This window comes from Jaculus jaculus, chromosome 16, assembly GCF_020740685.1.
Source record: "Jaculus jaculus isolate mJacJac1 chromosome 16, mJacJac1.mat.Y.cur, whole genome shotgun sequence".
In the NCBI taxonomy this organism is placed as follows: Eukaryota; Metazoa; Chordata; class Mammalia; order Rodentia; family Dipodidae; genus Jaculus; species Jaculus jaculus.
In genome coordinates this window covers 53809388-53835322 of record NC_059117.1, presented here as the reverse complement: position 1 = coordinate 53835322, position 25935 = coordinate 53809388, and the positions used below count along the sequence as shown (strand labels likewise).

At 42.9% G+C, this 25935-nt stretch overlaps 2 protein-coding genes across 3 annotated transcripts in view; one reads left to right on the top strand and one right to left on the bottom strand.

Annotated features, from left to right (window-relative positions):
• The window catches only part of Rab5a (RAB5A, member RAS oncogene family), a 47609-nt gene extending 26470 nt beyond the window's left edge, over nt 1-21139 (top strand). For both annotated transcript variants that reach the window (XM_045136047.1, XM_045136048.1), the window contains exons 3-6: nt 4608-4759; nt 5286-5408; nt 8024-8117; nt 19271-21139. In XM_045136047.1, coding sequence (XP_044991982.1) covers nt 4608-4759; nt 5286-5408; nt 8024-8117; nt 19271-19386 — 485 coding nt within the window. In that variant the 3' untranslated portion in view covers nt 19387-21139. The remainder of the gene's footprint in view (nt 1-4607; nt 4760-5285; nt 5409-8023; nt 8118-19270) is intronic.
• Pp2d1 (protein phosphatase 2C like domain containing 1) lies at nt 20306-25647 on the bottom strand (the record flags this gene model as incomplete). The annotated part of the gene is made up of 2 exons (XM_004661260.2): nt 20306-21601; nt 24726-25647. Coding segments are annotated over 2 exons (1659 nt in total), but the record flags the coding sequence as incomplete, so codon positions are not given.
• Nucleotides 25648-25935: the final 288 nt, after the last annotated feature.

Below are 25935 nucleotides of genomic sequence, written 5' to 3'. Positions count from 1 at the left end.
TCTAACCCGGGCTGACCTCAAAGCCACAGCAGTGATTGTGCCTCAGCTCCCAAATGCTGGGCTTAAAGGGACCACACCTGGCTTCACGGTGCTGTATTTTCTATTATGGAAAATGTTGATGCTTGTAAATTTTATTTACTATTTATTTCTGGAGGTAGGGTCTCCCTCTAGCCCAGGCTGACCTACAATTCATTATGTAGTCTCAGGGTGGCCTCGAACTCACAGCGATCCTCCTACCTCTGCCTCCTTAGTGCTGGGATTAAAGGCATGGGCAACCACACTAGTTTTTTTGTGGTTTGTTAGGGTTTCATGTAACTGAATCTGAACTTGAACTCTTCATCTTCCTCCCTCCACCTCCCAAGTACTGAGATTACAAGTAGGCACCTGTGTGTGGGGAGGGGAGGGGAAGCAGGGAGAAGTACATTTTGTTTTGGTTTTTCAAGGTAGGGTCACTCTAGCACAGGCTGACCTGGAATTCACTCGGTGTACTCAGGGTAGCCTTGAACTCACGGGGATCCTTCTTCCTCTTCCTCCCAAGTTCTGGGATTAAAGGCATGAGCCACCACACCTGGCGATACTTCTATTTATTTTTTAACTTTATGTTTTATTTATTAGAGAGCAACAGAGAGAGAGAGAGAGAGAGAATGGGCACGCTAGGGCCTCTAGCCACTGCAAGTGAACTCCAGACGCGTGCGCCCCCTTGTGCATCTGGCTAACGTGGGACCTGGGGAATCGAATGTCAAACTGGGGCCTTTGGCTTCACAGGCAAGCGCTCAACCGCTAAGCCAGCGCTCCAGCCCAGTACTTGTATATGTTAAACAGCACTGGGTGATTGATTGCTTGGCAAGTGTCCTACTGTGGACCTATTCTTCTAGCCCTAGCTGAACTCCCTGAACATTTTATGAACCAGGATTTACATTTGTTGCTGGTTATAGAGAAGAGGAGCTGATAATCACTTCTCAGGTAACTGCAGCATAGGAAAAGTATAAGGTAAGCAAATGTTGTGGCTGATACCTGTAATCCCAACATGCAGGAAGCTGAGTCAGGAGTATTGCCTTCAGTTCCAGGCCAACCTGGGTTATGGGTAGACGGTCTCAAAACAATAGCAAAAGCAAGTAGCAACAATAGTCAAAACCAAGAGGGCTATAGCTCATTTGCCAGACATCTGCCTAGCATGTGTAAGACTTCAGATTCAATCCCAAGCACTGCCCAGAGAGAGAACATTTCAGGGGCTCAAGTGGGCTGGGATGAGAGGACTCTGAGTGTAGGGAATTTGGAAGCATCAACATTGCCTTTTTTTTTTTTTTTTTTTAAGTTTCATATGTATATGTGAATTCCAGGTCAGCCTGGGCTAGAGTGAGACCCTACTTTGAAAAAGACTGGGTATTGACTCATTCCCTTTGATAATTTTTCTAAATATAAGTTATTTTTCTTTCAGTCTATTGGTATAATAGTTTTGTATTTGCAAAAGAAGTTGTTGGGTTATTGTTCTACGTATACTTAAAAAGATAAGTGATCTTTTATTACTGTTTTAACTGGATTGAGCATTAGACCACATATTCATTAAAGAAACAATTATTTCTGCAGGTATATAGTTGATTTGAAGAAGTATAGACGAATTTATGTATCGAATACTTGATGGCTGGTTTTAAATCTATTTTATTGTTTACTTGAGAGTGAAACAGGCAGAGTGAGAGGGAGAGAGAATGGGCGCAGCAGGGCTTGCAGCCACTGCAAATGAAACACCTTAGTTAGCTCAGGTTTCCCTGAGACTTGCACCAATCCTCCTGCCTCAGTCATGAGTGTTGAGAAGATGACACGTGCAGGCTCCATGCCTGGCTCTGGGTTAGGGTATGGGTTTTTTATTTTATTTTATTTTATTTTATTTTCTGGCATTGTCTCAAACTCACAGTGATGCTTCTACTTGAGAGAGAGGAAGAGGCAAATAGAGAGAATGGGTGGATCAGGGCCTCCAGCTACTGCAAACAAACTCCAGACATATGTACCACTTTGATCTGGCTTACGTGGGTACTGGGAAATCAAACCTGGGTCCTTAGGCTTTACAGGCAACCACCTTAATGTTATTTTATTTATTTGAGAGCGAAAGAGGCAGAAAGAGAAAATGGGCGTGCCAGGGCCTCCAGCCACTGCAAATGAACTCCAGATGCATTGCCCCTTTGTACTGGGGTCCTCAGGCTTCACAGGCTTAAGCCATCTCACCAGCCCAGATTTTGGCTTCGTGGGGCAGGATCTCACTCTGCCCAGGCTAGCCAGTAACTCAGGGCTATTCTGCCGAATTTGGGGTGACAGGCATGAGTGTGCTTTGTGGTGATTCGTAATACCGGAAGTGCTGTCTGCCGCTCTGTGTAGACTCGGAGCACGACTGTAAGCAGCAGCTGGAGGTAAGGCAGGGGGAGCATAAATCTAAGGTCACACTTGGCTTCACGGGGAGCTTGAGGGCCCGCAGGGGCTGAGTAAGACTCAGAAGACAAGGGTTTGGGCTGGAGAGGTGGCTCAGCACCTAAAGGCACTTGCTTGCAAAGTCTACTGGCTCAGGTTCAATTCCTCAGGACCCATGTAAAGCCACATGCACAAAGTGGCACATGCATTTGGAGTTTTTTCCCCAGGCTGACCTGGAACTCTTGGTGATCCTCCTACCTCTACCTCCCAAGTGCTGGGATTAAAGGTGTTCACCACCACACCCGGCACCTACAAAATATTTTTTTTTTGAATGAGAGAATGAATATTGAAACTCTTTAGCAGCTATATTGAAGTATTATTATTATTATCACCAAATTAAAGTATAAATATTTTAAAAGCTATTAAGAAATTTCAATTTGCTAGTGATAAGCTGGGACTAAATCACTAATGTTGTCAGTTAAAAAACATGTCTTAGCCATGCATGGTGGCATACGCCTTTAATCCCAGCACTTGGGAGGTAGAGGTAGGAGGATCGCCATGAGTTCAAGGCCACCCTGATTTCACATAGAGAGTTCTAGGTTAGCCTGGGCTGCAGTGAGATCCTACCTTGAAAAACCAAACAATAATAATAATGTTCTAAATATGTACTGTTGCCTGGGTATCTGTAGATGGCTAGATCCAGGGTCTATCCTGAAAAGAAGCAGAGATGGGCTGTAGAGACAGCTTAGTGGTTAAGGTGCTTGCCTGCCAAGCCTAATGACCTGGGTTTGATTTTCTAGTGCCCACATGAAGCCGGATTCACAGTGCCACGTGCACTTGGAGTAAGTCTGTACTCTCTGTTGTTGTCGTGGCCCAGCCCCGCCTCCTAAGGTAGGGTTTCCCTGTAGTCCAGGCTGACCTGGAATTCACTATGTAGTCTGAGTGGCCGTGAACTCACAAGGATTCTCCTGCCTCTGCCACCCACATGCTGGGATTAAAGGCATGTGCCGGTTTGCACTCTTGCCTATGTATCTATAGAGTTGGGTCTAGAGACCCTCCTGCCCCTACCTTCCGCAAAGAAGCAAATATTTTCTTAGATTTTTATTTATTTATTTGAGACGGGTTGGAGAGAGCGACTGAAAATGGGTGCACCAGGGCTCTAGTTACTGCAAATGAACTCCAGATGCATGCACACCATGTTCATCTGACTTACATGGGATTTGGAGAATTGAACCTGGGTCCTGAGGCTTCATAAGCATGTGCCTTAACCTCTAATAAACCATCTCCAGCCCCTCCCATATATTTTTAAGTATCTAGATAATTTACAATGCCTAAAACAATGGAAATACTGTGTAATAGCAATGTTGTATTTTTAGCTAAGAATAGGGCCAGAGATGGCTCATTGGTTAAAGGCAATTGCTTACAAAGCCTGATGGCCTGGGTTCAGTTCCCCAGTACCCACATAAAGCCAGACACACAAATTGGTGAATTTGTATGAAGTTTGTTTGTAGTAGCAAGAGGCCCTGGGGTGCCCTTTCTCTCTCTTTCATTCCCCCTCCCTTTCTCTCTAATAAATAAATGGTTAATAATAACAAGGACGAAAGTGCGCGCACACACACATTTTGTTACAGAATTTTTTTTTCCAGTTACTTAAATCTATGCTTGCTTGAACTCGGGATACAGAACACTGGATATATTGTGGTTCCTTCCCTGCTCATTGATAGAGGGTGCAGTGTGTGTATGTGTACACATGCATGCTCTTCCTATGTTGTAAAACAATTTGGAAATTGATAAACTTAATATTATAACCAATTTTGGTGTGTACTGGGATTGAACTTGGGGCCTGGTATGCACACTAGGCAAACATTTCCACTGAGCCACACACCCAGCCACATAAGAAACTTTAAAATGTGACTTAAGAGCTGAGCCATCTCCAGCAGTAAAGGTACTTGCATGCAAAGCCAAAGCACCTAGGTTTGCTTCCACACAACCCATATAAAGCCAGACTCACAAGGTGGCACAAACCTATGGAGTTTGTTTGCAGTGGCTACATAAGAAAGAATGTATTTACCTAGTCTTGAAGCACAGTGTGCAATACTTACAGTCTGTATAAGCACTGGCATGCAGTATTATCAAGTGTACCAGGGGTTTTCTATAGTACAGAAACGGGAGAATGATAAACTTATTGCAGATACTCTCTTTTTCAGCTGCTTTTCTAACCCAAACTGTCTGTCTTGATGACACAACAGTCAAGTTTGAAATATGGGACACAGCTGGCCAAGAACGGTACCACAGCCTCGCACCAATGTACTACAGGGGAGCACAGGCCGCCATTGTTGTCTATGACGTCACAAACGAGGTGGGTGCAGAAGCCCCTCTACCTGAAGCCCCTCTGAACAGTTACCACAAGCGTTCAGAGTTGAGGCCAGTCCTATATACTCTTTTTTTATCAAAGCTTTTTAAAGCTTAGAGAGACTTACCAATTAGTCTAAATAAGTTTAATTTATTAGATTAAGAGAAGGAAAGGGGAGAGAGATGAAGAGTTCTTGCTCTTGGGAAGGCAGGAGAGGGCAAAGCCCCTCTACTTAGACTTTCGTGAATGAAAAGATAGGTGAAAGGGTCTCATGATACAGTCCTAAGCATTTCCCTTCCACAGGGTCCGCTGCAAACAAACTCCAGAACACACAGCCACTTTGTCTACCTGTCTTTACATGGATGCTAGGGAATTGAACTATAGCTAGCAGGCTTTGCAAGCAAGTGCTATTAGCCACTGAGCCATCTCTTCAGCCCCCATGGGGTCAGTTTTGAAGTCTTAAAGCTTATCCCATAGAAATGCCTCCTGGCTCTTTTGAGCTTGTGCCAAATTCCTTTTCCTTGTTTGACAGGAGTCCTTTGCGAGAGCAAAAAACTGGGTTAAAGAACTTCAAAGGCAAGCAAGCCCTAACATTGTAATAGCTTTATCTGGAAACAAGGCTGACCTAGCAAATAAAAGAGCTGTTGACTTCCAGGTATGTTGAATTTATCTTTCACTTGAAAGTGCACATTCTTTTTAATTTAATTTTTTTTTTAATGACAACTGCCATAATTACATTAACCCGTGGTAATTCCCTCCCTCCCTCCCACTTTTCCCTTTGCAACTAACTCCACTCTCCATCAAATCAGTCTTTTATTTTAATGCTATCTTTTTCTGCTGTTATTACAGTCTTGTGTAGGTAGTGTCAGGCACTGTGAAGTCACGGATATCCAGGCCTTTTTATGTGTGGAGGAGCACGTTGTAAGCAGTCCTACCCTTCCTTAGGCTCATACGTTCTTTCCACCACTTCTTCCGTAATAGACCCTGAGCCTTGGAAGGTGTGATGGAGATGTTTCAGTGCTGAGCACTCCTCTACTACTCAGCACCATGGTGCCTTCTGATTCATCCCAAGGTTACCACCATCTGAAAAAAGAAAGTGCATATTTTTTGTAAATAATTTTTGCCTTTTTGTTGTTGTTTGGTTTTCCAAGGTAGGTTCTCTATGTAGCTCAGGGTGGTCTGGAACATCAATCTCCTACCTCTGCCTCCGGAGTGAATACTGAGGTTAAAGGTGTGTGCCACCATGCTGGATGTTTTTTCTTGTTTTTGAAACAGTCCTAAATTCTGATCTTCTGCCTCCATCTCCCAAGTGCTGGAGTTACAGACACACACAAGCACACCCACCTGAAGCTGAATTTTTAACGCTTTTATTACAGTGTATAAGCTAAATAAAAAGATTTGTTGCCAGGATGGTGGTACACGTCTTTAATCCCAGCACTTGGGAGGCAGTGGTAGGAGGAACGCCGTGAGTTCAAGGCCACCCTGAGACTACAGAGTGAATTCCAGGTCAGCCTGAGCTAGAGTGAGACCCTACCTTGAAAAACCAAAGGAAAAGAAAAAAAAAGTTTTTGTTGACCTACCATTAGAAAATAATTGTTCACAGGCTTGAGTCAGGGTTTGTCGAGTATGCACAAAGCCCTGGGTTGGGTTCAAATCTACGTACCTCATAAACTAGGCATAACAGCACATGCCTTTAATTTCAGCAGAAGGGAGGTGGAGACAGGAAGGTCATGAGTTTAAAACATAGCAAGTTTAAGGCCAGCCTGGGCTACATGAGATGTTGTCTTATCTCACCACCACCACCCCCCAAAAAATCCACAAATAGTACAGAAATGTGTAAGTCAGAGTCATTGCCCTGTCCCTTCCAGCCCTCTACAGCCATGCAGACAGCCTAGAAAGGACGTTACTTCCTGCCCTTCCTTCTGTGCATCTGCCAGTACCTGGCAGCACTCACGCACACCCGCTTGCCTTTGTGTCCTTGCACGTGCGCCGAGCCAGGCGTGGTGCTGCACACCTTTAACCCCAGCACTCAGGAGGCTGAGGTAGGAGGACTGCTGTGAGGTTAAGGCCAGCCCGGAGCTGAAGTGTAAAAGAAAAGTCAAGGCCTACTACGCAAGGACTCTGCTGGCTGAGATAGGTCTAGATCCCCACCAAATACATCTTATTATTATACTTTTTACTTTATTTATTTATATAAGAGACACACACAGAGAGAATGGGTGCACCAGGGTATCTAGCCTTTGCAAACAAACTCCAAATGCTTGCGTCACCTTGTACATCTAGCTTTCGTGGGCCCTGGGGAATTGAACTTGGGTTATTTGGCTTTGCTGGCAAGTGCTTTAACCGCTAAGCCATCTCTCCAGCCCCTACTTTTTTAAATTGCCTCTGTTCTCATACTCAGGAAGATCCAGCTATGGTCAGGCGTATCTAATATCAGCAATGGTGTGATCTCTCTCTGGTGACAGTAGAGGAACTGAGAGTAAGGGCTACTGTAACTTTCAATAGTAAGCTGAGCATGGTGTACATGTGACTGCAACTGGTCATTCTGTGGCATGTGATGTGTACTATGTTAGGCTGCCCAAAACAGTTAATTTCCCAGGCATAAAGTGATAAAGTGAGAATTGCACTTAAAATCAAATGCAGTGCTCTGTCCTAAAACAGGTCAACGCAGCCTCTCTTTCATTGCCCGATGAGAAAAGAACTTGCTTGGTACTAGAACAGCTGTAAAGTGTGATAGAAACAGCAGGCAGTGATACAGTTTCCATTATTCTGTGGAATTTCACAGATGAACATGAGAGTGTCATTCAGTAGTTGCGTCCATGTTAGACATTTAATTTGTCTTCATTGCAGATAAAATGGACATAAGTAAATTTTCCATTGAGATGAAGGATTTTTATTTACAATATCCCTGACCTATAACTCAGTATTTGAAAGTAGATTTATATATTTATTTTCCAGGGTCGGGTTTCACTCTTGCTCAGGCTGACCTGGAATTGAACTCATGATTCTCCTACCTCTGCCTCCCAAGTGCTGGGATTAAAGGCGTGTACCACCAGGCCAGCTTGAAAGTACATTTAATCTTAGGTGAAGACCACAGTAATGCAAGACATGCAAGTGATAAGGCAAAGATCCCTTGGTGACTTAACCATGCCCTGCTTCTACCTTTGCTGAGGGTGTTTCATGCCCATTGGTGATAGATAACCAGTACCCTTTTTGTGAAGTAGACAGTGATCTATGTGCACGTATAAATCTCATTGTTTTGATACACAGGAAGCACAGTCGTACGCCGATGACAACAGTTTGTTATTCATGGAGACGTCAGCGAAGACGTCAGTGAATGTAAATGAAATATTCATGGCAATAGGTAAGATTAACACTTTTTTTTTTTCAATTAATTAACAGACAGGAGGGCCTCTCTGCAATGGCCTTCCTTTTGCTGTGGTCCTGAGGGTTGAGCCCAGGCGCTTGTGCCTACAACACACTCCATCCCTATGAACTACACTCCCAGTTTACAGATTGGTCTTCATTAGTGAACGTGACTATTTATGTTGTAATCCCAGCAAGTGATCGGGTTTTCCAACTTATCCACTGCCTGCTTTCTCTGTGCAGCTGCCCCTGTCTGGAGCTGTTGTAAAGTGCCAAGGCTTGGGATATGATGCCTTTTCCTTTGCTTTTGTTCCTTGGCTGGGAAATGAGCAGCCCTTTCTGTCTTCCCTAAGCATTCACCTGCTACTATAACTCTCACAGTTCAAGGGAACAACAAATCCAACAGGCACCTCTCTTCACAGTCTTTCACACATTGTCTCTGGCCCTGGAAATTGGTCCCAGTTCACTGAGCTATATAGCTCAGTGTGTAAGTCTGTTTGTCAAGGGTTTGGGTTTGCTTAGTTGTTTTGTGGGAGTGGGGAGTTACTCGGCTTTTTATAGTAGGGCTGTGCTGTGCATCCAGGCTGGCCTCAAACTGGAAAGTTCTCCCTGCCATAGACTGTTTTCACTGATGATGACTTCTGTCTCCCATAGGGCTGCATTCAGTGCACTTTTTCCATCTTTCACTTGGCTAGTCTGTAGGGATAAGATTTTCAGCTCAGCACCAGCTTGGTTTCTCAGTGCTTGCCACTCATGCATGTGAAGTCTTCAGCTATAATAGAGTCTTACCATCTCTTTCTCATGGGAAACCAAGGGCCTTGGCAACTACCTGTAATGGTGTGGAGGCAACAGGGGCCTCCCTGGTCAACAACTCACTAGAAGGTATCCCATCCCAGGCACTGAAAATTTTCTAGTAGCAATATATGGCTTCTGGATGTGCCATTATCCAAAAAAGTAGGCTTTCCTATGTATCATTCAGAATATCTGGAATTTTGATTGAACCTCCCCCCCACCCTTCTCTTAACTTAGTCCCTTCCCCTGGCCTCACTTAGGCCATTCCACTCCCTATAATCTGTTCTGCTACTAACATATATACAATACCATCCCCTAAAGTCCTTACCTCTCCTCCCTTCCTCATAGCCTTTTTCTAGCTTACTGGCTTCTGCTACTGATCTTTGGTTCCAGCTCATATACAAGTCTTAAACATTCGTAGCTAGGATCCACATATGAGGGAGAGAACATGGGATGTTTGGCTTTCGGGGCCTGGGTTACCTCACTTAATATAATCCTTTCAGATCCATCCATCTCCCTGCAAATTTCATTTTTCTTTACTGTTGAATAAAACTCCATTGTGTAAATGTACCACATGTTTATTATCCATTCATCTGTGGAAGGACATCTAGGCTGATTCCATTTCCTAGCTATTGTGATTAGAGCAGCAGTAAACATGGTTGTGCAAGTATCTCTAAGGTAGTGAGAAGAGTTATTAGGATATTCGTCTAGGAGTATTGCAGCTGGATCATGTAGTAAATCTATTTTTAGCTGTCTCAAGAAACTCCACACTGATTTACACAATGGCTGGACCAGATTGCTTTCCCACCTACAGTGTAGAAGGGTTTCCCCTTTTTCCTCATCCTCACCAACGTTTATTGTCATTTGTTTTCTTGATGATAGCCATTCTGACAAGAGTGAGATGGAATCTCAGAGTAGTTTTAATTTTTGCATTTCCCTGATGGCTAAGGATGTAGAACACATTTTTAGATATTTATATGCCATCTGTATTTTCTTCCTTTGTCTATTAGGTCCATTGCTCATTTCTTTAATTGGGTTGCTTCGTATTCTGTTTTTTGAGTTCTTTTTGTATTCTGGATATTAATCCTCTTTCAGATGTGTAGCTGGCAAAGATGTTCTCCCATTCTGTAGGTTGTCTCTTTGCTCTATTCACAATGTCCTGTGCTGTGCACAAACTTTGTCATTTTATGAGATCTCTTTGGCTGTTTAGTGGTTTTATTTTCTGAGCAATTTGGGGTGATACACAGAAGGTCATTGCCTCTGCTAATATGTGGAAGGGTTTTCCCTACCTTTTCCTCTAGCAGTTTGAGAGTTTCAGGTCTATTATTAATGTCTCTGATCCATTTGGACTTAATTCTTCTGCATGGAGAAGGACAAGAATCTATCTTCCTCCTTCTACATGTAGGGATATTCTTGTTGAAGAGGCTGCTTTTAATCCCATGAATATTTTTTGGCATTTTTGTCAAAAATCAGATGGCTGTGGCTGCCTGGCTTAAATCTGGAACCTCTGTTCTCTTCCATTGATGTATGTGTCTGTCTTTGTGCTAATACCATGCTGTTTTTGTTACTATGGCTTTGTAAGATTATTAAAATTGAGTATGGTGATGCCACCAGCCCTATTTTTGTGCTTCCAAATGTACTTGAGGATTGTTTTTTGTATTTCTGTGAAGAATGTCATTGGAATTTTAATGGGAATTGCATTAAATGTATAGATTGTTAAAATGGAAGTGAGGCTTTGTATGAGACTGTCAGCTGTTTTAAGAAAACCTGTCTACAACAGTAAATGAAGACAGCACTGTATATATGTAATACAGTGAAACAAAAACAATTCTGGTCTTCATAAAAATGATACAAAGGGGTTTTCCTGTGTCTGCAATTTAAACTCCTTGACTCTGACTTTTGTGTTTCACCCCAAGTTTAAAAAAATAAACAAGATTTTTTTTTAAATTTTTTTTAAAATTTATTTGAGAGAGAGAGAGAGGGAGAGAAAGGAAGAGAATGGGAATGCCAGGGCCTCTGGCCACTGCAAATGAACGAACTTCAGACGCATGTACCACCTTGTGCATCTGACTTATGTGGGTTCTGGGGAATCGAACTGAGGTACTTTGGCTTTTCAGGCAAACGCTTTAACTGCTAAACCATCTCTCCAGCCCAACAAGATATTTTTTAAAGAAAAAAAAAAAAGATTGACATTTTCACAATATTGATTCTTCCAATTCACAACATGGGATGTCTTTCCATTTCCTTGTGTTTTCTGCAACTTCTTTCTTGAGTGTTTTAAAGTTCTCATTGTAGAGATCCTTCACTATCTGGATTAGGTTTATTCCAAAGTACTTTATTTTTGTTTGAGGTAATTGTGAATGGGAGAGATTGCCTGATTTCATCCTTTGCATGGTGATTGTTAGTATATAAGAAAGCTACTGGGCTGGAGAGATAGCTTAGTGGTTGAGCGCTTGCCTACGAAGCCTAAGGACCACGGTTTGAGGCTCGATTCCCCAGGACCCACGTTAGCCCGATGCACAAGGGGGTACACATGTCTGGAGTTCGTTTGCAGTGGCTGGAAGCCCTGGCGCGCCCATTCTCTCTCTATCTGCCTTTCTCTCTCTGTCGCTCTGCCTCTTTCTGTCTGTCACTCTCAAATAAATAAATGAAAATAAACAAAAATTTAAAAAGAAAAGAAAAGAAAAGAAAGCTACTGTTGTCTGTGTGTTTATTTTGTATGTTGCTCTGTTGCTGAAAGTGTTTATTGGCTCTAACAGTTTGCTGTATAATCTTTAGGGTCCTTTATGTATAGAATCATATCATCTGCAAATAATAACTTGATCTCTTCCTTTCCAATTTGTATCCCTTTTATGACTTTATGCCTTATTGCTATAGCTAGGATTTCCAGTACTATATTAAATGAAGCTGGGGACAGTGGACACCCTGACTTGCTCTTGAATTTAGTGGAAAAGTTTCAAATTTTTCCCCATTTAGTATTACGTAGGCTGTAGGCTTGTCATAAATAGCCTTTATGATATTGAGATATATTCCTTCTATTCCCAGTTTTTGTAGTACTTTTGCCAGGAAAGGATATTGAGTTTTGTCAAATTCCTTTTCTGCATCTATTGAGATGATCATATTTTTTTTTCTTTCAGTCCATTTATATAGTGTATTACATTTATTGATTTGCGTATGTTGAACCATCCCTGCATCTCTGGGATAAAGCTTATTTGGTTGGGTTGAATAATCTTTCTGATAAATTCTTACATTCTGTTTGCCAATATTTTGTTGAGAATTTTGCATCTATCTATATTCATGAGGGAGATTGGTCTATAATTTTCTTTTTTTATTGTCTTTGTCTGGTTTTGGTATCAGGGTGATGCTGGCTTCATAGAAGGAGTTAGGTATAATTCCTTCCTTTTCTATTTTATAGAAAAGTTTGAGAAGCAGTACTATTAGTTCTTCCATGAAGGTGTGGTAAAATTTACTAGTGAATCCATCTTAGCCTGGACTTTTTTTGGTTGGGAGAATTTTTATAACTGCTTGGATCTCTGTACTTGTTATGGGTCTATTTAAATGGTTTGTCTCATCCTGATTTAATTTTGGCAGGTCATATGAATCAAGGAAATCATTCATTTATTTCAGATTTTCAAACTTATAGGCATACATATTCTTAAAATATGTCCTTAAGATTTTCTTTGGTGTCTATTGTAATGGTGCCTTTTATCTCTGATTTTATTTTTGTCTCTTCTCTCTTTATTCTGGTCAGATTTGCTAAGGGATTATAAAAATTGTTTGTCCTTTCAAAGAATCAACTCTTTGTTTCATTGACTCTTTGGATTTTTTTTTTTCTGTTTCATTAATTTCTGCACTAATCTTTATTATTTCTTCCCACCTACTGATTTTTGGTTTGCCTTGTTCTTTTTCCGGCACCGGTAAAGCAGTAAATTGTTTCCTTGTGAACTAATTTTCTCTCTCTTTCTCTCTTTTTGGTTTTGGTTTTGCAAAGTAAAGTTTCACTCTAGTCCAGGCTGACCTGGAATTCACTGTGTGTAGCCCCAGGGTGGCCTTGAACTCATGGTGATCCTCCTATTTCTGCCTCCTGAGTCCTGGGATTAAAGGCATGCGCCACCACACCTGGCTCTTTCTTTATTTTCTTTCTTTCTCTTTTTTTATTGTTGTTGCTGCTTATTTTTATTTATTTATTTGAGAGCAACAGACAGAGAAAGAGGCAGAGAGAGAGAATGGGCACACCAGGGCTTCCGTCCACTGCAAATGAACTCCAGAGCCCCCTTATGTATCTGACTGACGTGGGTCCTGGGAAATCAAGCCTCGAACCAGGGTCGTTAGGCTTCACAGGCAAGCAATTAACCACTAAGCCATCTCTCCAGCCCTCTTTCTCCTTTTTTTGATTACTTTGTTCTTTTATTTATTTGGGGGGGGGGATAGAATGGGCATACCAGGGCCTTCACCCACTGCATGTGCCAGCTTGTGCATCTGGCTTATGTGGATCCTGAGAAATCAAACCTGGGTTCTTTGGTTTCGCAGGCAAATGCCTTAACCACTAAGTAATTCCTCCAACAGTCTAATTTCTTTTTTCTTTTTTTTTTCCAATCCAAACAGCTACAACCAATTTATGACAACCATTTATTTGCATTTATTTTATTTTATTTTGTATATTTATTTATTTGACAGAGAATGAATGGGCGCGCCAGGGCCTCTAGCCACAGCAAATGAACTCTGGGCACATGTGCCCCTTGTGCATCTGGCTAACATAGGTTCTGGATTGAACCAGGGGTCCTTTGGCTTTGCAGACAAATGCCTTAACTGCTAAGCCATCCCTCTCCAGCCCTCTTAATATCTTAATATAGGCACTTAAAGTTATAAATTTCCCTCTTAGGACTGCCTTCATTTTGTCCCAATGGTTTTGGTATATTGTATTCTCATCATTTGATTCTATGAATTCATTGATTTCCTTTTTGATTTCTTTAATGACCCATGCATTGTTTAATAGTGGACTGTTTAGTCTTCATGAATTTCTGTATGCTCTGTAATTTTTGTTGTTGATTTGTAGTTGAATCCCATTGTAATCAGATAGTGTCCAAAGGATTATTTCAGTTTTCCTATAATTTGTTAAGATTTGCTTGGTGTCCTAATATATGGTCTAGCTGAGAAAATGTATATTTACAGCATTTGGGTGGAATTTTCTGTAGATACCTGCTAGGTCCATTTGTTCCATGACATCATTTAATCCAGGTGTCTCACTGTTCATTTTTTGCCGGGATGAGCTGTCAGTTGATGAGAGTGGGTTATTGAAGTCACCCAGTACAATTGTGTTCATTATCTGTGACCTGTGTGTTTGTTGGGAGCCCCCATGTTAGGTGCATATTGTTTAGGATTGTAATGTTTTCCTGTTAGAGTGTTTGTTTAATCAGTATAGACCTTCTTTATCTTTTCTCACTAATGTTGAAGTCTATCCTGTCAGATATTAGGATAGTTACCCCTCTTGTTCCCTAGGCCTATTTGCTTGAAATACCATTTTCCATTCTTTCACCCTAAGACAGTGTCTATTTTTTATTGAGATGTCAGTGTCTGGTGGCAACAAACAGCAGTGCCTTTTAATCCAGTCTGCAAGCCTATGTCTTTTGGTTGGAGCATTGAGGCCATTGATTAAGAATTATTATTGAAAGATATGTATTTATTCTCACCATTCTTCTTTTGTAGTACATTCTGTTTCTCTTTACTGTCTTGTTTTAACTGTTCTTTCTTTTTTTATTAGTTTTATTTATTTGAGAGTAACAGAGAGAGAGAGGGAGATAGAGAGGGAGAATAGGCACACCAGCTCCTCCAGCCACTGCAAACGAACTCCAGACACATGCGCCCCCTTATGCATCTGGCTAACATGGGTCCAGGGGAATCAAGCCTCGAACCGGGGTCCTCGGGCTTCATAGGCAAGCGCTTAACCACTAAGCCATCTCTCCAGCCCTAAACTGTTATTTGAGTATGGTTTATTTTATCCTCTTTCCTTTTGTGTGTGCTTTGCTTTCTCTTCAGCCTGAAGGATTCCTTCAAGTATTTTCTCTAGAGCTGGCTTAGTTGACATAAATTCCTTTAACCTGTTTTTGTTGTGGAATATCCTTATTTTTCCTTCACTTTGGAGAGATAGCTTTGAGGAAAAAGTATTCTTGGTTGACAATTGTTACCTTTTAACTTGGAATACATTATTCCAAGCCCTTCTGGATTTTAAAGTTTGTGTTGAGCAATCTGCTGTGATCTTGATGGGCTTGACTGTATAGCTGACTTGTTTTTTCTCTTTAACTGCTTTCAATATATTTTCTTTGGTTTGTGTGTTTAGTATTTTATTTATAACATGGCAAGGGGAAGTTCTTTCCAGGTTTTGTCTGTTTTGTGTTCTAAAAGCTTCTTGTATCTGCATTGGCATTTCTTTCCCAATTTGGGGAAACTTTTCTTCTTTGATTTTGTTGAAAAAGCCTCTGGCTTGAAATTCTTCGCCTACCCTGAATTCTTAAGTTAGATCTTTTCATAGTGTCCCAAACATCTTGAAATTCCCATTTATACCTTCCTATTAGCTTGTTTTACTCTTTGTTGGACTGTGTTAGATCTGCCATCTGGTCTTCTAGTTTAGATATTCTATTCTCTCCTTCATCAATTCTACTGGTGAGACTTTCCACAGAGTTTATTTGACTAGCTGGGTTTTTCAGAGCTAGAATTTCTGCCTGCAGTATTTTCTATTTCCTTACTCATGTCTTTTAATGACCTCATTTCATTAAGCTGAGTATAGGGATTGAAACAAACAGGTAACATTATAAAGCCAAAATATTGCCGGGCATGGTGGTGCACGCCTTTAATCCCAGCACTGGGGAGGCAGAGGTAGGATCACTGAGAGTACGAGGTCACCCTGAGACAACAGTGAATTCCAGGTCAGCCTGTGCTAAAGTGAGACCCTATCTCAGAAAACAATAATAATAATAGCAACAGAGGAAAAAGACAAAGGTCCTATGAATCTGAAAACATTAAAGGCAACAATAGTCAGCCCCCAAATATAGCTTGAGAATGGTAAAGCCAACCAAGAAAATGTAACCCATAACTGCCCTGACATGGAAAGAGAGATTAGCACTTCCAGTGCAGGCCTACATACCTACTTTGTTGTCAGTCGTCCTCATTACCTTTTGGGGTGGCTTACAATCTCACCAATGCTGAGTGCCCACCTTGATCCCTCTGTGTTGTGCTGTGGCACTGGAGCTCTGATCAGCTGTGCTGGATGCCCTGCCGCCCGGAGCTGAGTGTGTTCTCTGGGAAGCCGAGGTTCTGTCAGTTGGGGGATGGGAGAGTGCAGGAAGCCTGGAGTTGCACTGGAACTGCTCAGCTTATCCTCTTGCCTGTGTCCGGCTGTCTCCTCTTCAGATTTCTTGACTTTGTAAGGTGGCTGATGATGTTGGAAAATCCCCTTGTTTGCTCTCTGCTCCTGCAGCTGGGTGCCAGACAGGCACAGATCGGGTTCAGGTCTGCAAGCTCCTCTGTGGGATTTTGGCTAATTTCCTCCTTTCTGATAGACCCTACTCTCTCCTGCTTTTCCACTATGGCCAATAGAAACCTATATACCTTCCTTGTTTTTATTTTTATTTATTTTTTGTTTTGTTTTTCAAGTTAGGGTCTCTCTCTAGCCCAGGCTGACCTGAAATTCACTCTGTATTCTCAGGGAGGCCTTGAACTCAGGGCGATCCTCCTACCTGTGCCTCCCTAGTGCTGGGATTAAAGATGTGGGCCACCACGCCCTGCTAATTTTTACTTAAAAAAAAAAATTTGAGGGGACTGGAGAGATGGCTTAGCAGTTAAGGTGTTTGTCTGCAAAGCCAAAGGATCCCAGTTTAACTCTCCAGGAACCACATTAGCCAGATGCACTAAGGAGCACATGCATCTGGAATTAATTTGCCGTGGCCAGAGGCCCGGTCACTTCCATTCTCTCCTTCCTTCTCTGCCCTCCCAATCAATAAAAATAAAATTTAAAAAAATATTCGAGGACTGGAGAGATGGCTTAGCAGTTAAATGCTTACCTGCAAAGTCAGAGGACCCAAGTTTGACTCCCCAGGACCCATGTAAGCCTGGTGCACCCATTCTCTCTCCCCCTGCCTATTTCTGTATCTCTCTCTCAAATAAATAAAAATTTAAAAATATTAAAAATATTTGAGAGGGGCCGGGCGTGGTGGTGCATGTCTTTAATCCTAGCACTCGGGAGGCAGAGGTAGGAAGATTGCCGTGAGTTCGAGGCTACCCTGAGACTACATAGTGAATTCCAGGTCAGCCTGAGCTAGAGCAAGACCCCACCTCAAAGACAAAAAGAAAAAACAATATTCAAGAGGGGCAGAGAGAGAGAATGGGCACACGAAAGCTTCCAGATGCATGTGCCACAATGTGCATCTGGCTTACGTGGGTTCTGGGGAATTGAACCTGGTTCCTTTGGCTTTGCAGGCTAATCCATCTCTCCAGCCATCCCACCCCTCTTTTTTGAGATTGGGTCTCACTCTTGCCCAGGCTGACCTGGAACTCACAGTGATCCTCCTACCTCTGCCTCCCAAGTGCTGGGATTAAAGGCATGTGCCAACGTGCCTGGCAGTGATCTTAAATTTGAGATCCTTCTACCATCTAGACCTCTCAAATGCTGAGAGTAGAGAGTCACCACACCATTTATGTGGTACTGGGAAAAAAGTGGGACACCTCCTGCATGCTTGGTGAGCACCCTGTCACCTGTGCTACATTTGTAGCCCTGAAGTTAGTAAGACTTCTTCTAGGCCGCGTCATGAGCTCCACAGCCTGGACTAGAGTGAGGCCATGCCTCAAACCACCCTCCCTCCAGGAAAAAGAAATCAAACACTTGGCAGCTTTTCCTGGTATATTCAAATTGTCATTTTCCTACTCCATGGGGCCAGCATGGTCTGGGACTGAGCTGGCAACTCGCATCTATGTTATGGGTATGCTGACCCATGTCCAAGGCTCTTCCTGCTTCAGCGTCCCAAGTGCTTGAGTACAGGTGTTACAGACAGCTCATGGGAGGGAAGGGTTTCTTTCAGGCTAACAGAATCCAGGAAATGCATCAATGGCAAAAAAATAAAAAGTTTTAAAGAAAGATCCAAGCAGAGAGAAAAACCACAGCAAGCAAACACCAGCAGCAGCAACTGTGATCCTCCAAGCGCTCCAGCTGCTCTGAACATATCTAGTAGGGCTGGACTCCAAGAGGATCACTGAGTTCAAGGCCAGCCTGGGACTAAGAGTGAATGCCAAGTCAGCCTAAGCTAGATGAGACCCTACCTCAAAAAAAAAAAAAAAAGACTGGCTTTCTGGGGCCGTGCATTCAAACACCATGACAGACATGTACATTGCAACTCCAGCTAGCCTGCAGTTTAATTCATGAGAGTTTTAAGGCTTCCCTAGGCTGAGGATGTAGCTGTGTGCAGCATGTTTAGGGACCTGTGTTGTGAGCCAGTCCCGAAAACAAAAGATGACTCCAGATGTTGGTTAAAAGGTGGGTTGTGACTGCGCTAGACCCCTGGTGCGCACGCGCAAGTCCCAACTGCTCTGCCAGCAGCAGCAAAGCTCTGGTGCGAAGGCGGTCACAGTCACATGCACCTGCTGAGTCAGGGCTGCCCTGAAGGCCGTCAGCAGGGAAGCCCCTCTTCAGCACGAGCGTGCCCGTGCTCTTAGGCTCATGTAATACTGTAGTGCTCTCTCCCCTCAAGTTGAATTCAGCATTGCTCAGCAGAATACATCCAGCATGGAAGTCTTTAGTGGGGTGCGTGTTCCACAGATTAGCCTCTTTTGCTCTGTAGAACTTAGAAGTAAAGCCAGAAACGGTGAGGGGCTTTGGCCATATTTGATAAGCCACACTTACTTGACTCAAATGACATTGGGAACAATTTTCAGTACTAGGGCTCTCAAGTCATGCTTGTGCAGCAAGAATTTTATCTACAAGCAGGAGATGGGTAAGCAGTTAAAGGTGCTTGCTTGCAAGGCCTATTGGCCTTGGTTTGATTCCCCAACACTCACGTAAAACCAGATGCACTTAAAGCACAATTTGTTAAGGGCTTTACGAAAAGAATCGTGTATAAATGGGTTTGTTCTCACTGTATGTCTACACCTGGTCCTTCTAAACGCATATTCAGAATGTAGACTCCTTTACTACAGCAACCAAGGTTTAGTGTTTGCTTGTCTGTTTTGGCATTTAGTAGATGAAAAACATTTGAAAAAATAAATATAGTGATGTGCATGCCACATGAGGAACACCCCCAGTGAAAATGAAGCAGGTAGATGACAGTGATCTGTGTCAGTGAGAGGGTAATAGTTTACTGTGTGATTTCTCAGCTAAGAAGCTGCCGAAGAATGAGCCACAGAACCCCGGAGCCAGTTCTGCCCGGGGGAGAGGAGTGGACCTCAGTGAGCCCGCACAGCCCGCCAGGACCCAGTGCTGCAGTAACTGAGCTGCCCTCCCCGCGGAACTGCCGCCACTCCGCCTCCCGCGAGAGCGAGCGAGACACAGCCGTGGAGTTGGAGCGCTTAGCTGGCCCAGTATGACTTCCAAAAGAACAGACTTCTGATAGTCAAGTTTCTAATACAGAATTATTTTAAGTGTTTTGAACTTAATTTTTAATAACATGCATGTGTCCCTCCAACTAATGTTTCAGCAGTAGCAAGGGGAAATGAGAACTGTGTGTACTTGTTTCATGGGACGTTTGAGGGGATCATTCTCACCATTAGGGATAAGAACCGTGACCGTCTGGACCCACAGTTAACCACCCAGTTTCTCCAAAGTGGTACGGTAGTCATTTGTGAGAGGTCTGGAAATTGTTAGAAGACTCTAAAAATATTTATGCTTAGCTGCAGTATTCAAGCAAATGATAATTTCTTCAATTATCTAAAATGTACATTCCACATTTTATTAAGCCCCAGGAAAACAGTCCCACATCTCCCAGAAAGAAGGAATATTAGTGGCTTCTAAATTATACTCAGTACTGTTATTTTTTTTTAAGTGGGGTAAAAAAGTAAAATGTAACCCCATCATGTTTTAGGAATAAGATAACTGATGAATGCATTTTAATAGTGTCCCCTTCATGTGAGCTCTTCCACAAAACAATGAAATCAGCCAGGTGCGTGTGATTTCTAGTGAATCACTGTGGGCCATTACCCAGGCCTGTCGTTCAGGGGCAACGAGGGGCTCTTGTTCACTTGACACGATGTAGTCAGTGCACTAACAATTATGTCCATTCAAACTTGATTATTTTACATATGATCGATCCTCTGCTGTACTGTAAATAGGGTACTGCCTGTAGTCTCCATATGTTTATTATTTTTCTGTAATATTTAAGAATTGCTTAAAAGTATACAAAATGTACAGTTACTAAACAGCTAATGGTTTCTTTCTCTTCCCTCTGTGGAAGAAAGGAGCTTCAGTTGTTCCTACACAGCTAGAACCCTAACAATGTACCTGTAATTTGTAACATAAGTATTACAATGTCAGTAACAATCTTGCAGCCTTGTTTCTCAAAGTCCATTTTATTTTGATCAGTATATTGCACTAATTCTTTTAGGTTCATTCTGTGAAACTCTGCCGTGTGTGGGAGGAGATTGGCTCTACTTAAGTGTTGAACTGCTAACAGACCGTGGAGCTCTACAGTAACCCAGAACAAGGGGGGAAACAGTTCACCGTGTTTAGTTTTATACTGAGGTGCTCAGGTTGGAATAAAGTGGTATAAAAAGCAGCACTGGGTTCTCTCTCTTTTTAAGGGGTTGGGGACATAAAGCAGTGAAAGTAACATACCTGATACATAAAGCCTGTGGTCTGCTTTTGTATTTTCTTTACCTTCTTAAAAATATCTACATAGTGCTGTTATGTCCCCTTGACAGCTGGTTCATTGAGAGATTGTTCTAGCATCATGTTTTGGGCTGAGTAATTCAAGTTTCAATTTTGTGTCAGCTGCTGATACTCAGTGCCACTGAGAAATATCACGGTGACGGTGATGTTGTCTCTGGAGCCAGCTTCCAGAGCCGCAGTGACAAGTTCACGGCTCACATACTCGGCCGCGCCTTCGTAGAAACTTGAATCACGTGGCTCTTGCACACCATCTGTACTTGTGGGTATGTTGGGCTCTTTTTCACTGGAAGGTTCAGAATGAGCTCTTTTTGATGGAGATGTCTCTGTGTTTTTAGGGTAATAAAAGCAATATTCAGAATGTCTTGAATTTTTCATGAACTGTGTCATTGACCTGCATTCTTTAGACTCAGGTTTGTACTGAAACAGCACGTGGATCTGGGTCCCATCCTGTGGACCACCTCCTGAGAGAAGCACATTCTCTTTGTATGTCTGAAACAGTGTCATTGCCAGTGCAGTGACTTCCTTTACTTCAAAAACTTCCCAAAGTCCATTCGTAGCCAAGATTAGAAATTGGCACAGATTGTCTATGGGGACAGAAATGGTGGAAGGTGCTGGGATGACGGACTTCTTCAGTGTGGGGTCTCCGTGAAATCCAAGCCCCCGTGTGGTTTTGATGTACCCTTCCAGGAATCCAGTCGGTTCATCAGAACTAATCGTCACTCCATTCTCAAGGACCCTCTTCCTTTCGTTGACATTTCGTGTTGTATGTTCTTTGGTTAGACAAAAGCTTTTTCCATTTCTGCATAAGACCACTTGCACGTCACCTAAGTGATTATTTTTATAAAAAATGAAAAGTTTTATCCTAGGTACGTAACCAGGTGCATCAGAGTATGCCTTTCACTAATTCTTATTTTGGTTTTAGGGTCTCAGTCTAGCCCAGGCTGGCCTGGAGCTCACAGCAGTTGTTGACCTTGAATTCACTATGTAGTCTCAGGCTGGCCTAAAACTCTCACTGATGCACCTACTTCTGACTTCCCAGTGCTGGGATTAAAGGTGTACACCACCATGCCAGGTTACATTTTTTAAAAACAATGACTATTTATTTGTAAGCAAGAGAGACAGAATGGGCATGCCAGGGCCATTTGTTCCACTACCCATGCATGTGCCACTTTTTGCACCTGGGTTTACATAGATACTGGGGAATCTGATTAGGGCCATTAGATTTTGCAAGCAAGCACCTTCAACCACTGAGCTCTCTCTCTAGCCCTAAGTCTGTATTTTTAAAAAATATTTTTGTGCCAGGCATGGTGGCTCACAGTTTTAATCCCAGCACTTAGGAGGCAGAGGTAGGAGGATTGCCATGAGTTCAAGGCCACCCTGAGTCTACATAGTGAATTCTAGGTCAGTCTGGGCTGGAGTGAGACCTTATTCAACCTCACCCCTGCTCCCTCCCCCCAATCAGAAAAGAAAAATTGAGAGCTTGAGAGATGGCTTAGCAATTAAGCGCTTGCCTATGCAGCCTAAGGACCACGGTTCGAGGCTTGATTCCCCAGGACCCATGTTAGCCAGATACACAAGTGGATGCATGCATCTGGAGTTCATTTGCAGCAGCTGGAGGCCCTGTTGTGCCCATTCTATCCCTTTCTGTCTCCCCCCCCCCCCCCCGCTTTCCTCTGACTGCCTGTCGCTCTCAAATAAATAAAAATTTTTAAAAAACTTTTTTTTGTTTGTTTGTTTTTCTGAGGTAGTTTCTCACTCTGGTCCAGGCTGACCTGGAACTCACTATGGAGTCTCAGGGTGGCCTTGAACTCATGATCCTCCTACCTCTGCCGCCTGAGTGTTGGGATTAAAGGTGTGCGCCACCACACCTGGCTAATAATTTTTTTTTAAGTTGAGAGACATCCCAAATTACTTCAAAGAAAACCTATAAAACAACTACATGGAGGAAGACCTATTATGAACAGAAGGAGACGACAGAACAGCAAAGTAGGAAGACCATAAAGCAAGATTTTAACCTGCTGTAAGAACAAAATCTGACTCTTTGGAATTCTACACCAGTGTAACATTTGTTTCCAAAACTAGGAACTTAAATGTTAAGAACTAGTCAGGGGACTCAGTTGTTAAAAGTGCTTGCTTGCAAAGCGTGCCAGCCTGAGTTCAGGGCTCCAGCCACATACTGTAGGGAAGATCTCATTAGCAGTTCAAGGGTAACAGACAGCAACCATTACAGTCAGAGATTTCAATATAACCAAACTTGCCTGCAATCCTAGCACTTAGGAGACAAGACAGTAATGTTGCCTGAGTTTAGGACCAGCCTAGGCTACACCTAACCTTGCCTCAAGAAAAGAGGGGGAGGTGAAGAGATGATTTAACTGTTAAGGCATTTGCCTGCAAAGCCAAATGACCCCTCGCATGCTCATTCTCTCCCTCCACCCCCCTCTGCAAATACATAAAAGTTATTTTTAAAAAGGGGAGGGAGCTGTTGTACATGCCTTTAATCCCAGCACTCAGGAGGCAGAGAGGAGGGGGAGGCAGAGGTAGGAGTATGGCCATGAGTTTGAGGCCACCCTGAGACTACATAGCTAATTCCAGGTCAGCCTGGGCCAGAGTGAACCCCTACCTCGAAAAAAACAAGGGGTGTGGCTGGAGAGATGGTTAGTGGTTAAGGCATTTGCCTCCAAAGCCAAAAGGACCCCTTTTCGATTCTCCAGGACCCATGTAAGCCAGATGAACAAGGTGGCGATGCATCTGGAGTTACTTTACAGCACCTGGGGACCCTGGTGCACCCACTCTCTCCCTCTCTCAAAAAAAATTTTTTTTTAGGGGGTAGGTACATTGTTCAGTGCTTAAAAGCACTTGCTTGGAAAAGCCTGACAGCCAGGGTTCAATTCCCCAGTATTCACATAGAGCCAGATACGCACTGATGCATGAATCGAGTTCATTTGTAGCAGTGAGAGCCCCTGGTGTACCCATTCTCATTTTCTCAGTGTTCTTTTTCGCAAACAAAATATTTTTGGAATTTTTATTTGTGTGTGTGTGCGCGCGCGTGCGCCAAGGTGTCTTACTGCTAAAAATGAACACCCATTGAGCTTTACAGCTTTATATGGAATTGAACCTGGGTGTGCCCATTCTTTTTCTCTGACTCTACTTCTGGTAGTAAAGAAATATACTAAAAATCAGGGTTGAGTGGGGTGGTGCACACCTTTAATCCCAGCTGCTGTGAGTTCAAGGCCACCCTGAGACTTCATAGTGAATTCCAGGTCACCCTGGACTAAACTGAGACCCTATCAAAAAAATCAGGGCTGGCAAGATGGCTTGGTGTTTAAGGTGCTTGCCTGCAAAACCTAAGCACCCCTGTTCAATTCCCCAAAACCCACATAAGCCAGAGATGCACAATGGTGATTCATGCATCTGCAATTCGTTTGCAGTGGCTAGAAGCCCTGGTGTGCCCATTCTCTCCCCTTCCCACCATAAATAGGAATAAGATAGTTATAAATAATAGGCCAGGCATGGTGGCATACACCTTTAATCCCAGCACTTGGGAAGCAGAGGTAAGCAGATCACTGTGAGTTCAAGGCCCATGTGAGACTAGAGTGCCATGACCCTACCTAAAAAAAAAATATATATATATATATTTTTTTTTTTAATTAAATATATAAACTGTAGTGGTTTTGTTTTGTTTTTTGAGGTAGGGTCTCACTCTATCCCAGGCTCACTTGGAATTCACTCTGCAGTTTCAGGCTGCCTTTGAGCTCACAGCAATCTTCCTACCCTTGCCTCTCAAGTGCTGGGATTAAAGGTGTGAGCCACCAAGTCTGGCCCAAGTGTAGTTTTTTGTATCTTAAACTCAATGAAATTTTTAGGCATTAATAATCATTAAATAGTGGGCCATTACATGATTTGGAAGCCTGAGAGGTTTTCTGCCAGGAATCAAAACAACATACATACCAGTGTTGGCAACATGTAGCACTCCAGAAACTTCCCATGGCTTGTTGTGGAAAGCAAATCTCTGGGACCCCAGGCTGTTAGTTTCTGTCCCACCATGGTTTTTGATGCTACCCTCCAACATACAAGTGACCACAGAGCAGCCACTCCACCGAACCCTGGAAACTTCATTCCTCCCGAGCTCTAGGAGCCTGTCCATTCTCCAGTAGGCTTTGGCAAAGGCTTTGTGGATATCCTCAAACTTGTGTCCTTGGTTCTTCTTGATCTTAGGTGTAGAGAAGAAGGCATCTTCCTTGGAGGTGTACTCTTCCTGGAACATAATGTGAAAGGAATTGATCATGTGTTGTTCCTTGGCTGTCATTTGGTAGGAAGGGTCACATCTGGTCAGCTGATGGAGAAACAAAACCGGGAGCTCCTTGGAAGCCATGTCTGCCGCCGTGTCACCGCGGTGCCCATCAAACAAGCCAAAGAAACACACATTGGGCTTATTGCCAAAATCATTCACAATAGTGAATTTATCATTCATGTCAACTTTCCAGGTAGAATTCCTGTTTCCTGAGGTAGCTATCCCTTTAATTAACAGGTGACTAACTTTAGGTAAATATGTGGAGGTCCCATCAAGATTATCCAAAATCTTATAGTACACTGGCTTTTGCTTCTTCCAAAGTACTTCATAGGCATAATTAATTTTCTGGAGGGTCCTTTCAGAGAACATAAGAAAGGACAGGAGCCTAGAAACTATAAGCTGTCTCTGAGCAGCAATTTCAAAAGAACGGGGTTTCTTTTTGCCCATCCATTCCAGGCCCAGGGTCGCCAAAGCTCTGTGCTGCTTTTTATGGAAGAAAGAACGTGTTAAGTGAATTTCTTGTTGGCACACAGAACATGGAAAGGAGACCCTGTAGTCACAGAGCCGCTGCTCACCGGCGTCATCACTGTCACTTGAAGTTGCTGACTTTATCTTGGTAAAATGCTTTTTCCTGTTTAGAGATTGGATACTCTCATCTGAATGAATTGATTTTCGGGTATACATTTGTTTTGATTTCCAAACCACTCTGCAAGGAAGATAAAAGACACTTGCTGGTCAGAAATGATTCACAGCTAGGTTGGTAGCTCACACCTTTAATCCCAGAACGTGGGAGGCAGTGGTAAGTGAATCGCTGTGAGTTCGAGGCCAGCCTAGGACTACAGAGTAAGTTCCATATCAGCCTGGGCT